The sequence below is a fragment of the Oryza glaberrima genome, chromosome 6, assembly GCF_000147395.1.
Source record: "Oryza glaberrima chromosome 6, OglaRS2, whole genome shotgun sequence".
Taxonomy (NCBI): Eukaryota; Viridiplantae; Streptophyta; class Magnoliopsida; order Poales; family Poaceae; genus Oryza; species Oryza glaberrima.
Window position 1 is genome coordinate 24,543,431 of NC_068331.1, and position 14,111 is coordinate 24,557,541.

At 48.3% G+C, this 14,111-nt stretch overlaps 1 protein-coding gene across 1 annotated transcript; it reads right to left on the reverse strand.

Moving 5' to 3' along the window:
* Positions 1–362: 362 nt before the first annotated feature.
* LOC127778105 (transcription factor MYB77-like) lies at positions 363–1,878 on the reverse strand. The gene has a single exon (XM_052304763.1). It carries the CDS (start codon positions 1,727–1,729, stop codon positions 800–802), a length of 930 nt encoding a protein of 309 aa, XP_052160723.1. The 5' UTR covers positions 1,730–1,878; the 3' UTR covers positions 363–799.
* Between the last annotated feature and the right edge of the window lie 12,233 nt (positions 1,879–14,111).

The window sequence follows — 14,111 nt, forward strand, 5'->3', positions numbered from 1 at the left end:
GGGCGAGCGAAAGAAGAAAGTTTGGCTGGCCGTTTTCCGGCTCTCCCCGACGACGACGAAACGAGCGAAGCGGCTGATCAGCTGGACCGACGTGCATTTACGAGCCGTTGCCTCTCCATTTCAGGGAGAGATGGATCTCCATCGCACCGATCGCTTTCGGTTTCAGTGTCAAATACTTCCTCCGTCCTTAAAAAAAAAAAACAAATCCTAAATTTTCGTAGCCAACATTTAACTTTTCATCTTATTTAAAAAAAAGTATGAAAAAATTGAAAAGACAAGTCACGCATAAAGTATTAATCTTGTTTTATCATCTAACAATAATAAAAATATTAATTATAAAAAAATTTTATATAAGACGGAGATTTAAACGTTGAACACGAGAAGGGTTTGTTTTTTTAGACTCAAATGTGGCTGGTGGTACTAGTAACTGCAAGCTGTCAGCACAGATCCAGCAGATCGGTGACATTCACTCATTTCATTCAGAGCCAGATCAGACGGTAGCTAGCACTAGTAGTTGTAGCAAAAATGGTGAATTCTGATTTTTTTTTTTTTTGCATGATTCACCACTCACTTCCCCCATTTGCATTTCCATTTCCATTTCCTGTACATAGGTAGCCGAGCTTTTCGGTTTTTTTTCGTAGCTCGAAACATTTCTTTCCCATCTCTCCTCGCATTTTTTTTGGTTCTCCTTCCGTTTCGGACTGCTGTTTCGGTTTTCACAGCAGTTTTAGAAACAAATTTTTAAGGAAAAAAAAAGTTGAAACGATAGTAGAGATTCTAATGGACGCTAGGTTTTTGATCAGTGCATCCTCCCGACGCGCTCCGCGGCGGCGCGCATGACGCCCTCCACCAGCTGCGGCATGTGGAGGTCGGCACCGCCGGCGTCGCCGCACCCGGCGCGGACGCCGACGCTCGCCATGTACTTGTGCACCTCGGCGCGGATCATCTCCTGCATCGCGGCGGCGAACTCCGGGGTGAACGGGTACTGTGTCGTCGAGGCGGCGGCGGCGGGGGGAGGTGGTGGTGGCGGCGAGGGGGAGGACGGGAGTTCTTGGAAGTGGCTGTGGGCGCTGTCGTGGTTGAACCGCTGATCCGTCCCAGGGAGCGAGAGGGAGAGCGAGGTGAAGGGATCCTCCTCCTGCCGCCGGCTGATGGCGCAGTCGACGGGCTCGAACGCGCCGGTCCTCGCCACCGGCCGGAAAATCTGCCCGAACCCGCCGCCGTGGCTGAGGTCGCTGCGGTCCGACCCGGAACCAGACCCCGACGGGCTGTCCGGCGTGGGGCTGAACCGCTTGCACGGCCGCTCGACGAGCTCGGCGGCATCGGCGACCACTCCCGGCGCGGCGGCGGCGCCGGTGGTGGTGGTGGTGGTGGTGGCGACGGCGAGCTTGCGCTTGAGGGAGCAGTTCCAGTGGTTCTTCACGGCGTTGTCGGTGCGGCCCTGGAGGAGGCGCGCGATGGCAGCCCACCTGTTCCCGAGCCGCGCGTGTGCGCGGAGGATGGTGGCGTCCTCCTCGGCGGTGAACGGCCGCCGCTCCACCTGCGGCGAGAGCTGGTTGCACCACCGCAGCCGGCACGACTTCCCCGACCTCCCGGGGATCTCCCGCCCGATCGCCGTCCAGTTCCTCGCGCCGTGCCGCTCCACCAGCCGCCGCAGCGCCTCGTCCTCCTCGGGGCTCCACGGCCCCCTGATCCTGTCGCAATCCGCCTCAACTCCTCCTCCTCCCATGGCGTCACGCCAAGAAGACTACTACTACCACGACGAGTCGACGACGACGACGAGTAGTTGCTACTAGTGGAGGAGCCAAAAGGTGTTTGGTTTCTTGCGGTTTCTGCCTAGTTCGCGAGTGGTGGTGGTGGTGGTGGTGGCGATGGGGGTTGGAGAAATAGTGATGTGGAGGAGGACGGTATTTATAGCGGCGCGTCGACCGGTGACTCTGACCGGCAATACAGCTGGCACCCGCTGCACACGTCGCGTCCCCCCGGCACCGCCTCCTACCCGGGGCCGTTGTCGTTTTCGTCCTCGTCATTGACATGTGGGCCCTGCTACGACCGGGACCCACCTGTCAGCGATGTGTAGACCCGAGCCCCGTGGTTTTAGGTGGGGGCGGTTTCTGCCTAGCTGGATTCGAAATTTGAACCGTGTCTTCTGTTTTCGTACGTGGGAAAGTGGGAAACGGCAGTCGCCGTTGAGAAAGATCAGTGATGAGAGGGGGGGCGCCGAAACGGCCAACGGATTTATGAGCACTTGTCACCCTTTTCCCGCGGTAGTGAATCGGTCCCAATTCCGGTAATTTGGGTAAACCTAACGGTGTCTGTTCAAAATTCGAATCGACCATTTTTACGTGAGTTTAGTTTCTTTTCAGCTGAGAGAAAAAAAAAACCCGGACAGGATTGATTCACACGTCTATCAGGTTCGTTGCTAACTTGTCGTCTTGTACAACCGAGCGACCTCGATACCACGACAAAAAAAAAAAAGAAGAGGGAGAGAGAGGAAGTGGAGTGGACTCGAAACCACCGTGAGGAAAGCAACGGCAGTGGAGGGGAGTAGTACTCGTACTCGTGCTCGTGCGTAACAAACCGACACGAGGTGTGAGGTGGCGTGTTGTGCGGACGAGTACGACCACCGATGCGCTGTGCTTATCCCGTCCCACGAACGAACCGATCAGACGACGAGACCGGCACGATCCACTCCCCCATCGTCGTCGTCGTCGTGGCGGCTCCCGCGAGCGCGGTGCACTGAACTGCACCTCCCCTGCCCATCCCCATCCCGCAGTTAACCCCAACCGTCCGATCCCGATCCGGGGGGGCCCAACGCCGCAGCCGTACAGGTGTACCGGCCGGGTACGTACCCCCTTCCCCGCGCGGGGTTGCGAGATCTGGGGATGGAGATGAACCTGTCCCTCTCCTGCCAGCAGCAGGGGTCACCGGGGAGAGGCGATACCCGTGCCACTGACGGGTGGGTCCGGGAGGCGGTTAGGGCGCTGTGCGGGGAGGGGATAAGGACGGGTGGGGCGGTCCACGGCCAGGCTGGAGCGCATGCGCGGTTGCAGCGGCGCGGTTTCGTGGGAAGCAGTTATGGGTGGGGGCCACCCCCGTGAGACGGACGGGTGCGAGAGGGGGGCACAGCTGTGTGAGCTGTGCCTGCGTGCGGACGGACGTGCCCGCGCACGCCACGTACGCGGTCGTACGCGCGCGGGTACGTACGGGCTCGCTCGCTCGTTCGCCCGCTGGTCTAATCTAATCCGCTGCTAGTAGTAGTACGTACCGTTTTCCCCGTGCCGCCCTGTTACACCGCGGCGGGCGGCCCATCCCAGCTTCACAGGCGCAGGACGGCCGGAGCTGTAAATGAAAGCAATGTCACGTTGCAGTGCAACGCCAACTAGCTGTACTAGGGCGCCCATGCTCTTTCCAACATCACATCTCTCATTTTTCACACTCATATTTTCTAAATTACTAAACGGTGTATATTTTTACCTAAAAAATTATATTAATCTATTTTTCAAAAGAACTTAGCCTAGGTATCCCTCCGCCCTATATAAATCGATATCTAGCTACGAATCTGCGTATGAACATAAGCTGGTTTTTAGAGACGGAGTGAGTTATCTGAAAGCAATATCTTCCCGTATCAAAGGCGTGTTTCTAATTAAAGAATACGTAGCCTAAAGTTCATCCTCGAGTAATTTTATGTGTTGAGCGATGGGCCTTTCGCTCAGCATCATTTGATCACCGAGATCAACTTTCATCTCTGCTCAACGGATATGTTTTGTAGTCATTCCCCCTTCTACCTTTCAATTAGTAAATTATCATAAACACTAATTTTGATTTGCGGAGAGAATATTGGTACATATTATCGTAAAATGCAACTTTTATTTTGGGTATTCCACGGAGAAAATAATGATAAAAAATTGGTACAAGTAACAATACTGGGGATCAAAATTTTTAGTCCTTGTCACAGTAGAGTGTTTGAACATTAATTAAAAGTATTAAACGTAGACTATTGATAGAACACATTTCATAACCCTAGACTAATTCACGGGACGAATCTATTGACCCTAATTAATCCATGATTAGCCTATGTGATGCTAAGTAAACATGTGCTAATTATAGATTAATTAGGCTTAAAAAATTTGACTCGTGAATTAGCTCTCATTTATATAATTAGTTTTGTAAGTAGTCTATATTTAATACTCTAAATTAGTGTTTAAACATCTGATTTGATAAGGACTGAAGTTTAATCCATATCCCAAAACACCCCTTTATACTCCAATTCCTCCTAAAATAAAATTATACACCCACCACTAGTGGTAGGACATTTTACTTGTACTCCCTCCCTTTCACAATATAAATTATTTTAGCATTTTTCATATTTATATTATTGTTAATATTAATATGAATATAAAAAATGTTAGAATAATTTACATTATCAAACTGAGGGAATAGCACTCTACTGCTACCACTACCACTATCGCAATCTCAGGGGGCAGGGTAGGGAGCAACTGGGTGCTGACTCGGTGGGGCCAGGGAGAGTTGGGGGAAAGGACGGACGTGGTGAATGAGTGCGCAGTGGAGTCGTCGACCGGTCAGGGGGGCGGGCGTGGGCGCGCGGCTCCCGAGACGAGGCCAGCCTGGCTCGGCATTGAACGGCCCCCCGTCCCACCGACACGAGCCGCTACTGCGAACTGCCGTTGCCAACCACCCAACCCCAACACACACCCACACTAGTACTACTCGTTAAAAAAACACGAGACCCTGGCGCGCTGGCTTCGATCGGGCGGTTGGCGCACGCGGCTCGCAGCTTCCTCGCAGCTTCCTGGGACGCTTTGTTTAGCTCAACCGAGGCGCTCGCTCCACGCCGACGACGAGATCTTTGCCCCCGCCTCCCCGCATGTGACGCTGGATTCCCACCGCGCTGTCAGCCTGTCATGCCATTTGCCACGCTACTACTACTCCTACTTCTGCTGCTGATCGATCGATCGATCGATCGCACTCGTGCAATAGGATATTTGTCAAATGCTCCCAGAGCCCGCACGGGGCACGAGGGCCGTCGCGGGCGTCGCTGCCGACGTCACACACCGGACGGATCCGGAGGTGCCGTTATAGTAGTGGATAGAAATAGCAATAGAATAACGGGTTTCTGTCTCAGCTGTCACGTACGCTGCTTCTTCTCCTAACCGGTGAGCTGCTCCATCATCAAACCAAGACGTCAAAAAAAAAATACTCTACTAAAAAACGGTGCGTGTGTGCGTGCGCGTTTAGATCTAAAGCGATTAAACGAGGAGTTGAGGTTAGGTGGTACGGGCGCGTCGCGGGTGGCCGAGCCGTCCGTCCGTTGTTTGTTTGGTTCCGTGAATAAAGATTGCGGCAGTTTTGTGCTTTTCGACAAAGCGGAGGCGATGAGGTGGTGGTGGTAGTCAGGTAGTGTGACGGGCAGTTGGTCAAGATCAAGGCCGGTAGAACGTTCGCGAGGTAAGAATCTCACAAATGTTCCGACAGCCGTTTCATCTCTTCTTCCTCATTGCTAATTACATGCATAATTACGTGCTTAATCATAATTAGTAATGACTAATGAGCCGGTGGTTTGTTTCATCAGTTAAAATACAAGCATACGCATGCTTTATGTTTTCTTGTTGCAACGTTTGTTTGGATTGGACTTTTTTAAAATATATATATATCCGGTGATGATCAGCATTTTTCTATTTCTGTTAAAATTGATACACTAAACTTTCTAATTACAGAGATATAAATTATATATAAAGTTTATATACATTAATGAGGACATAACTAGCTCGGATATAACTATAACTACCTTATATACTAATCAACAAAAGGTGCATATGTTCTATATTAGATTTACTTATTATATATTTAAACAAACGTTGCTATACAATGAGTTTCATGTGTTTTCGTTTACAGGGGTACTTGCTTGGGTGAAGGAAAATAGACCGAGCGTAAAGCATACATAGATGATTGAAGAAGTTGATTAGGGACCAAACCAAAACCTTCTCCAAGTCTTCTTTCATCTCACATTCTCACCACGTCACTTTTGGTCCATAGAAGACAAGAGATAAAGTTCTACACGATTTGGATTCAGATTCGGGCACAACTAGCTCGGATATAACCATGACTATCTAATATAGAACATATGCACCTTTGGTTGATTAATATATAAGGTAGTCATGGCTATATCCCAGCTAGTTATGTCCTCATCATACATAAACTCTACATACATAAAGTCTACGTATAGAAACTTTACATACATAAAGTCTACATATAGAAACTTTACATACATAAAATCTATATGGATATGTAGAAAGTTTTCATGAGATGATTCATATAAAAAATGTTTTTGTTAAAGAAACAATGAAAATAATTAACAAAAATAGAAATCTGAAAAAGAAAAACGGTAGTGAAAAAAAAGAAAAAGAAAAAAGACCACGTAAGAAGAGGATAACTGAAAATTGGAAAGGAAAGAACAATATCGCTCCCCCAGTTCCCCCTTCTCCGTACATCGTGCGTCTTTCATCCTCCTCGCTCCGACCGATTCGTGACATACATAGCGGGCGAACATTCGCCCACTAACCTTCTCGGAGGGGGGTGTCCGGGGAAGGGGCCAGGGGTTGGTTTTTCTGTACCTTTATTGGCTCTGTGGGCACATGAGAGCATAGTATAAAAAAACTAGACCGGTCCACCGATTGAACCGGATAAAACCGGAACCAAGCACTTTGTTGGATCGGTTTGCTTTAAAGACCGTCCATGTAATTGGACCGGAGAAAACTGGATGAACCGGTCGGTTTTAGGAAAACCATGAACCGGAACGGTTTAGGCGAACCGGACGGCTCGTGTCAGAAGGGAAATACATCCCGCAGAACAGCCACTTGGGCCATTTCAGCCCAACTAGCCCAATACTGTAAGGTATCCTAGGGCTAGCTTTCCTTCTACCTCCCTTCTTTGCCGTTCCCTTGCGCCGCCATGGCGCAGCACTGCAGCAACCAGCTGCCATAACTCACAGCTTGCTCTGTCTGGATTAGACGGTGACTGCGGCAGCTTGATGAATGCTATGCGATGATGACCACGGCATTGGAAACGGCGAGCATTTGTGCTGCGCCGGCGGAGCAGTGGACGTCACTACTAGAAACAAGATTTTTTCAAGCGGCCCAAATCAATTTTCGCAGGCGGGGGAAGGAACGCCGCTACCATCTCGCTTGCAAAAATAGACCATTTTTGCAGTTGGGCCCGTAGCCCGCCTGCGAAAATCATCTAAAAAAATAAAAGAAAAACACGGCTCCCGCCGCCGGCCACCGTCCGGCCATGGCTCTCCTCCGTCCACTGCCCCCACGTTGACCCGAGCCACCGCGTCGGCGCCGTCATCGTCGTTGTCGCGTCAACTTGTTGAGTTGTGATCCAAATTCATTTGCACTTAATAAAGGCCAGCTTCTGCCGTAGTGGAGTGAAGGCTGAAGTTGGCCCATTGGGCTGTGCGCCTGGGGATGCCCGGGGGTGCGGGGGCAGAGCCCCCGCGGTACGGATCATCATCCCTTTTAGGGTTCTACTATATATATACCTCTTGTAAGCCGCCGTGCGGTGATGTAACCTCACCTCAGATATAGTGAAGATATTTTGCTGGCTGGCGCCCGTGGTTTTTTCTCTCCTATTTTGGGAGGGTTTTCCATGTTAAATCTCGTGTCTTTTGTGATTGATCTATTGTTCTTTATCGTTTGTTCGCCTATCGTTTCCTAACATCAACAAGGAGAGCCGGTGGCCGGATGCGAGCCGTCATCGTCATCCATCGTGGCCGGCGGAGGAGAAGGCGAGCCGTTGTTGTCGCCGGCGGCGGAGGGGGCGAGGAGGGGAAGTGGCCGGCGGAGGCGGCGAGGAGGGAAGCCGGCGGCGGAGAGGTGAGCTGTCGTCGTCGCCGACGGCGGAGGGGGCGAGGAGGGAAGCCGGTGGCATGCGGAGGAGAGCCGTCGTCGCTCGTCGTGGCTCATCGTGGCTGGTGGCGGAGGGGGCGACGAGGGGAAGCCGGTGGCGCGCGGAGGAGATCCGTTGTCGTCGCGGCCGGCGGAGGCGGCGAGGAGGGAAGCCGGTGGCGCGCGGAGGAGAGCCGTCGTCACTCGTCGTGGCTCATCGTGGCCGACGGCGGAGGAGAGGAGGGGAAGCCGGCGGCGCGCGGAGGAGATCCGTCGTCGTCGCGGCCGACGGATGGGGCAAGGAGGGAGCCAGCGGAGGCGCTGAGGGAGGATTTTTCTAACTGTCTGTGAGAGAGAGAGAGAGGAGGGGGGAGGGAATGAGTGGTGGAGGAAAGGATAAGGATGGTTGAGGATAGGATAAGGATGAATTTTTTTTTGGTAGGTACGATTTTTGCAGGCGGGCCACATAAGGTACGCCTGTGAATTTCGCAGGCGGACAGTGAACTTCATCCCGATTTATATTTTTGTAGGCGGTCATTTGGCTTCAAGGGTCATGTCCGACTGTGAAAAAAGATCCCCACGTTGGGAAAAATGATTTTTCTAGTAGTGCGTGAGCCGCTCTTCGAGCAACACAAGTCAACAAAGCTCATTAGCTTAGAACGATCTGGTATGCTTCTAGCACTAGTTCATCAAGATTTCCTACTGTCTCTACCTTGCACTATACGAGATCTATTTGCTTCTCTCTTTTCTCCCTGGTTGGAAATCACCTTTGATCTATTCGTTGACAATGGGGAATTTAGGCTCAACAGAAGTTGCATCAGAGATATATTAGAATTAGATGCATATGATCTTCGGTTGTCAGTTTTAATCTGTTCTTTGCAAACTTTGGATAAGTCAATATTCATACTATATATCATATCAAAAACTGCATTATTTACATAAAAAATAATGTTAAATGAATAAAATATTAATATAAGTCAAATCGGCGGTTCAACCAGTGACCCAGCGGTTGGACCGGCAAACCGGTGAACCAGCCACATGACCGGGTCGACCTCCGGTCCGGGTTTTTGCACTATGCATGAGAGGCGCGGTGAAGCCGAAGGTTTGTGGTGAAGGCCCAAGGCCCAAAAGGCCATCTTTCATCGGTGGCTTCTTTGTTTGATCCATTGAGAAGTGAGCTAGTAGAAGATTTTAGATGGGCTTTTTGAAAAAAAAAATGAGGCATGTATTTCCAAGGCTAGCAAATCGTGAAGTGTTCAAGAAACTTAATTTTCCGTAATGCAGAAAACGACAAAAAAATTCCTCGAATATGAAATGGATTATAGTGGGAGTAAACAGACACACAGTTAAAAAGAGACTGTAAAATCGTCGCTATCTTAGCTTTATATAGTTTTATGGGAAATTTGGGAAGAGCCCAATCGTAGAATTTCAACTGTTTCATCACATATATAGAGACTCAACTGCATGATAGTGATTAGGGGTGAAATCAAATTGGATATTATCCGCTCTGAATCCATCCGAAGTAAGGATATAGTAATGATTTGTAGATATCCGGCGAATACAGATTTGGATGTGGATTGTCAAGGGCGGACCTAGGGCTTGGGCCACCTAGGCCACAGTCCGAGGCCTAGGAGTGAAAATCCACTATGAAGTAATAGGCCACAGTATATATTTTCACCATAACTTGGCTCAAAGTGCAATGGGCTAGCCTGACAAGGCCAAGGCTAGGTCCGCACCTGCGGATAGTACCATGCGAATATGGAGCCAGATGTAGTATCGGTGATATCTGGTGGATGCGAATTATCCAGTTAAGTTGGTGGATAATCTGACTTTGTTAGCCCATGCAACCACTTTATTTGGCTCATTTCACATGAGACAACCCATCTAGTCAATTTTGGGATTAGTTTCTCAGCTAATCCACTTTATTTGGATCGTTTTTAGTCTTGTATATGTGAGTTAATAAACATATACTATACTATTAATATATGGTCTCATCTGTCATATACATATTGTGTATTAGAGTCCATGCTATAGCTGGCTACAAATCTGTAGCCCGTTGCTCTTCTCTCTCTTCTTTTATCTTCTTGTCATGTGTTTATAGCTAACTTATAGTCTGCTATTGTACCTACTCTAGCTGTCCTGTATCAATCTCTCATGGCTATTGTTATTATGTGCTTGTGATATTGTTATTGCATTGTTGTCTGTTTAATTAGTGACTTAATGTTGCTTTGGTTGAATATATATGTTGCATCTGATGATTTTTAATTTGTTTTCTAAGCTGAGTCTGCACGGGCTCCACTCTGTTTCTAACATCCGAAACAATCTGCTCCTCATCTAATGATTTTTAATTTGTTTTCTGAGCTGAGTCTGCACGGGCTCCGCTCTATTTCCAACATCCGAAACAAATCCGCTCCTCATCCGCACCTACCCCGATTCCACTTTAAAAATATGGTTTAGGAATTAGGATATGGTATGACCCCTATCCATCCGAATTTGATCCGTTTTCACCCCTAATATTAGTGACGATGATTGATGAGTGAAACCATAGTTATTAGGACCGGATTGGACCCGCGGTTCGATCAGAAAAAACCGGAACCAGGGCTCCAACCGGTCCGGTCTCCTTAAAAGATCGGGCATGCAATCGGACCGAAGAAAACCGGTTAACTCGGGCGGTTTTTATATAAAACTGGAGATTAACCGGGCAAAATTTGGAGATGGGGATTTGACCTCTGATCATGGGATTGACAGCAGCACGCGCTAGCCAAGCCACCATCCTGACGCTTGTGCCACTATATAAACACTCATTCTATATTAGTAATCAAACCGTGGTTGAACCGGTCAAACCACTGGTCCGACCACTACACCAGTGAACCGAGAGCTCAACTGGTTCATTCACCAGTCCGGTCTTAATAACTATGGTGAAAACAACTACTCCCTCCATTTCATATTATAAGTCGTTTCATTTTTTCTTAGTCAAAGTTCATTAAGTTCGACTAAATTTATAGAAAAAATTAGAAATATCTACAACACGAGATTAGTTCAGTTAAGTTTAACGTTGAATATATTTTGATAATGCGATCGGCTAAACCCAACTTGTATGTAATCCTTATAAGCCGATGCAACGTCCAGATAACTTATCGACTAGCACCATGATAAAACACTAGCATGAACCTATCAGCTCAGCAAGATTTATATTATCAACAACAATTTAGTAGGTCGAACCTAATCGATATAGCACGAGATTGTATATGATAATCTAATACTCGATGAGCCGATAGATCTGTCTAATGTGGCGGATATAACAAATCTATTTAGAACAACATTGTGATTGTAGAGATATATCAGCTAAGACATAAGATCGGACCTAACTGAGATAGTCCCAACTAAACCGATACGTCTCTAAACACCATGCGATTAGAGATAGAATTGAGATATCATGTAGGCAAATATATCAACCAAACCAGAGCGATCCAAGAGATCGAAGCGATGCGGCCTTGAACAACACCAACGTAGCCGATAGATTCACCAGGGCCGATGGAACATAGGACTTACCCATTCGCCAGAGATCGAACTGAACCAATGCAGCCCCGCGTCAGATGCCAAATTCCGCCAGATTATAAATAAAAACCTCCGTAAAGAGGGTGGCGATGCGCCGAGAGTAGTTGTATTGATCTAGAGATATTTTACAATGACCCTGGGTGTACATATTTATACCCATAGGGATATACTAGTCCTTGTAGGATAAGAAAGAAATTTTCCTAAAGATAAAGAAAAACATAAAGTTCTTATAGGATACTAAACACACTTTCCACTTTTCTAAAGATAAAAGGAACTAACAAACTATTCCTAATTAATAGATACACTTGCCATGCCGTAGCATCCTTGAACTCGGACTCTTATAGATAAATTCTCTTTAATTGATCCGACTTCACCAAGAACACAACTGCGGGCGATTTGACGACTCCCATCGCCCGATTCCAAGACTGAAGCCAATACTAACTCTAGGCCGATGATGACTTCGAGCTTACCAAATTTTGGCGTTAACAAGGTAGGACCATATATTAATAGTATAATAAGCAATTATTGTATAAATTGGCTATAGATGAATTGGAGCTAGTAGCAACTATTTTTTTAAAAAAAATTCATAAAATTTTCAAATAAGACGAACGGTCAAACGTTGGACATGGATTTCCACGGCTGCACTTATTTTGGAACGGAGATAGTATATTTAATACTTCAAATTAATATCTAAACATCCAATATGACAAGGTCTGAATGCAAATACCCCTTTATACTCCAATTTCTTGTAAGTAAAATTATACACCCACCACTAGTGGTAGAACTTTTTACTGGTAGCACTCTACTACAGGGATGTTTAGGAGAGATGGGCTAAACTTGAGCCCCTCTCTTAAAAACATAAAAGTCTCAACATAAGTGTGAGAGACTTGTGTTTTCTCTCCCAAACACCCCCTACTACTACCACTGTCGCAATCGGGGCAGGGTAGTGAGCAAGTGGGTGCTGACTCGGTGGGACCAGGGAGAGGGGGAAGGACGGACGTGGTCAGGGCCTCAAGGGGGCGGGCGTGGGCGCGCGGCTCCCGAGACGAGGCCAGCCTGGCTCGGCATTGAACGGCCCCCCGTCCCACCGACACGAGCCGCTACTGCGAACTGCCGTTGCCAACCACCCAACCCCAACACACACCCACACTAGTACTACTCGTTAAAAAAACACGAGACCCTGGCGCGCTGGCTTCGATCGGGCGGTTGGCGCACGCGGCGGCGGCGGGCAGTTTCCTCGCAGCTTCCTGGGACGCTTTTTTAGCGCAACCGAGACCGAGGCGCTCGCTCTCTCGCTCACTCCACGCCGACGATCCCCGCTTGTGACGCTGGATTCCCATCGCGCTGTCATGCCATCTGCCACGCTATACAAGTCCTACTACTCTGCTGATCGATCGATCGATCGCACGCGTGCGATAGGATACTCCCTCCGTCCCCTAAAATATAAAATATAGTAAACTTGTACTAGATAAAACACATCCTAATATAACAAATCTAGATAGGGGTATATCGAGATTCGTTGTACTATGATGTATCCTATCCAGTACAAGATTACTATATTTTGGGACGGAGGGAGTATTTGTCAAATGCGCACGGGACACGAGGGCCATCGCGCATCGCTGCCGACGTCACACACCGGACGGATCCGGAGGTGCCATTATAGTAGATAGAAATAGAATAACGGTTTTCTATCTCAGCTGTCACGCACGCTGCTTCTTCTGCTAACCGGTGAGCTGCTCCATCATCAAGCCAAGACACCCAAAAAATACTCTACTAGTACTAAAACGGTGCGTGCGTGCGCGTTTTTGATCTAAAACGACTGAATGAGGCGTTGAGGTTAGGTGGTACGGGCGCGTCGCGGTGGCCGGGCCGTCCGTCCATTGTTTATTTGGTTCCGTGAATAAAGATTGCGGCGGTTTTGTGCTTTTTGGAAAAGCGGAGGCGATGAGGTGGAGGTGGTAGTGTGAAGGGCAGTTGGTCAAGATCAAGGCTGGCAGATTAGCTTAGCTTAGCTTAGGACGATGGCCACGTAATCCCAGATTCCTCTTGCGGATGATGGGCCAGGGCCACCATTTGACTTGTGATAAAGATATCTATCTGCGGGTGTGGCTGTTAGGTGGAGACGGTGGGGAGGAAGCCACGGCGAACCCCGGGAGGTCGAGCTCGCCAGCTGGGGAAGGAGATGCGCTCAGATCTCGCTCTGTGTACGGCAAGGAGAAAGAACGGTGTGTGTACTTTGTGACAATTTTGCGGTAATTGCTGCGTGAGAGAATGGGCCTTTTTGCGGTCTGAAAAAAGTATGGGCCTTTTGTACCTTTTGATGGAGTAAGAGGCCAGAGGTTGGCTTTTCTGTGTACCTTTGTAGGCTCTGTGGGCACACGAGAAGCTTGGTGAAGCCGAAGGTTCGTGGTGAAGGCCCAAGGGCCAAAAGGCCATCTAGTGGCTTGTTTGTTTGATCCATTGAGAAGTGAGCTTGTAGGAGATTTGAGATGGGCTTTTTGCAAAAATGAGGCATGTATTTCCGAGGCTAGCAAATCGTGAAGTGTTCAAGAAACTTAATTTCTCGTATTGCAAAAAAAAAACGATACAAAAAAGTCTTCCTTGAATATGAAATGGATTATAGTGGGAGTAAACAGAAACACA

Excerpts from the sequence above, each read along its gene's own strand:
- LOC127778105 (XM_052304763.1), bottom strand. The coding sequence starts at position 1,729 with ATGGGAGGAGGAGGAGTTGAGGCGGATTGCGACAGGATCAGGGGGCCG.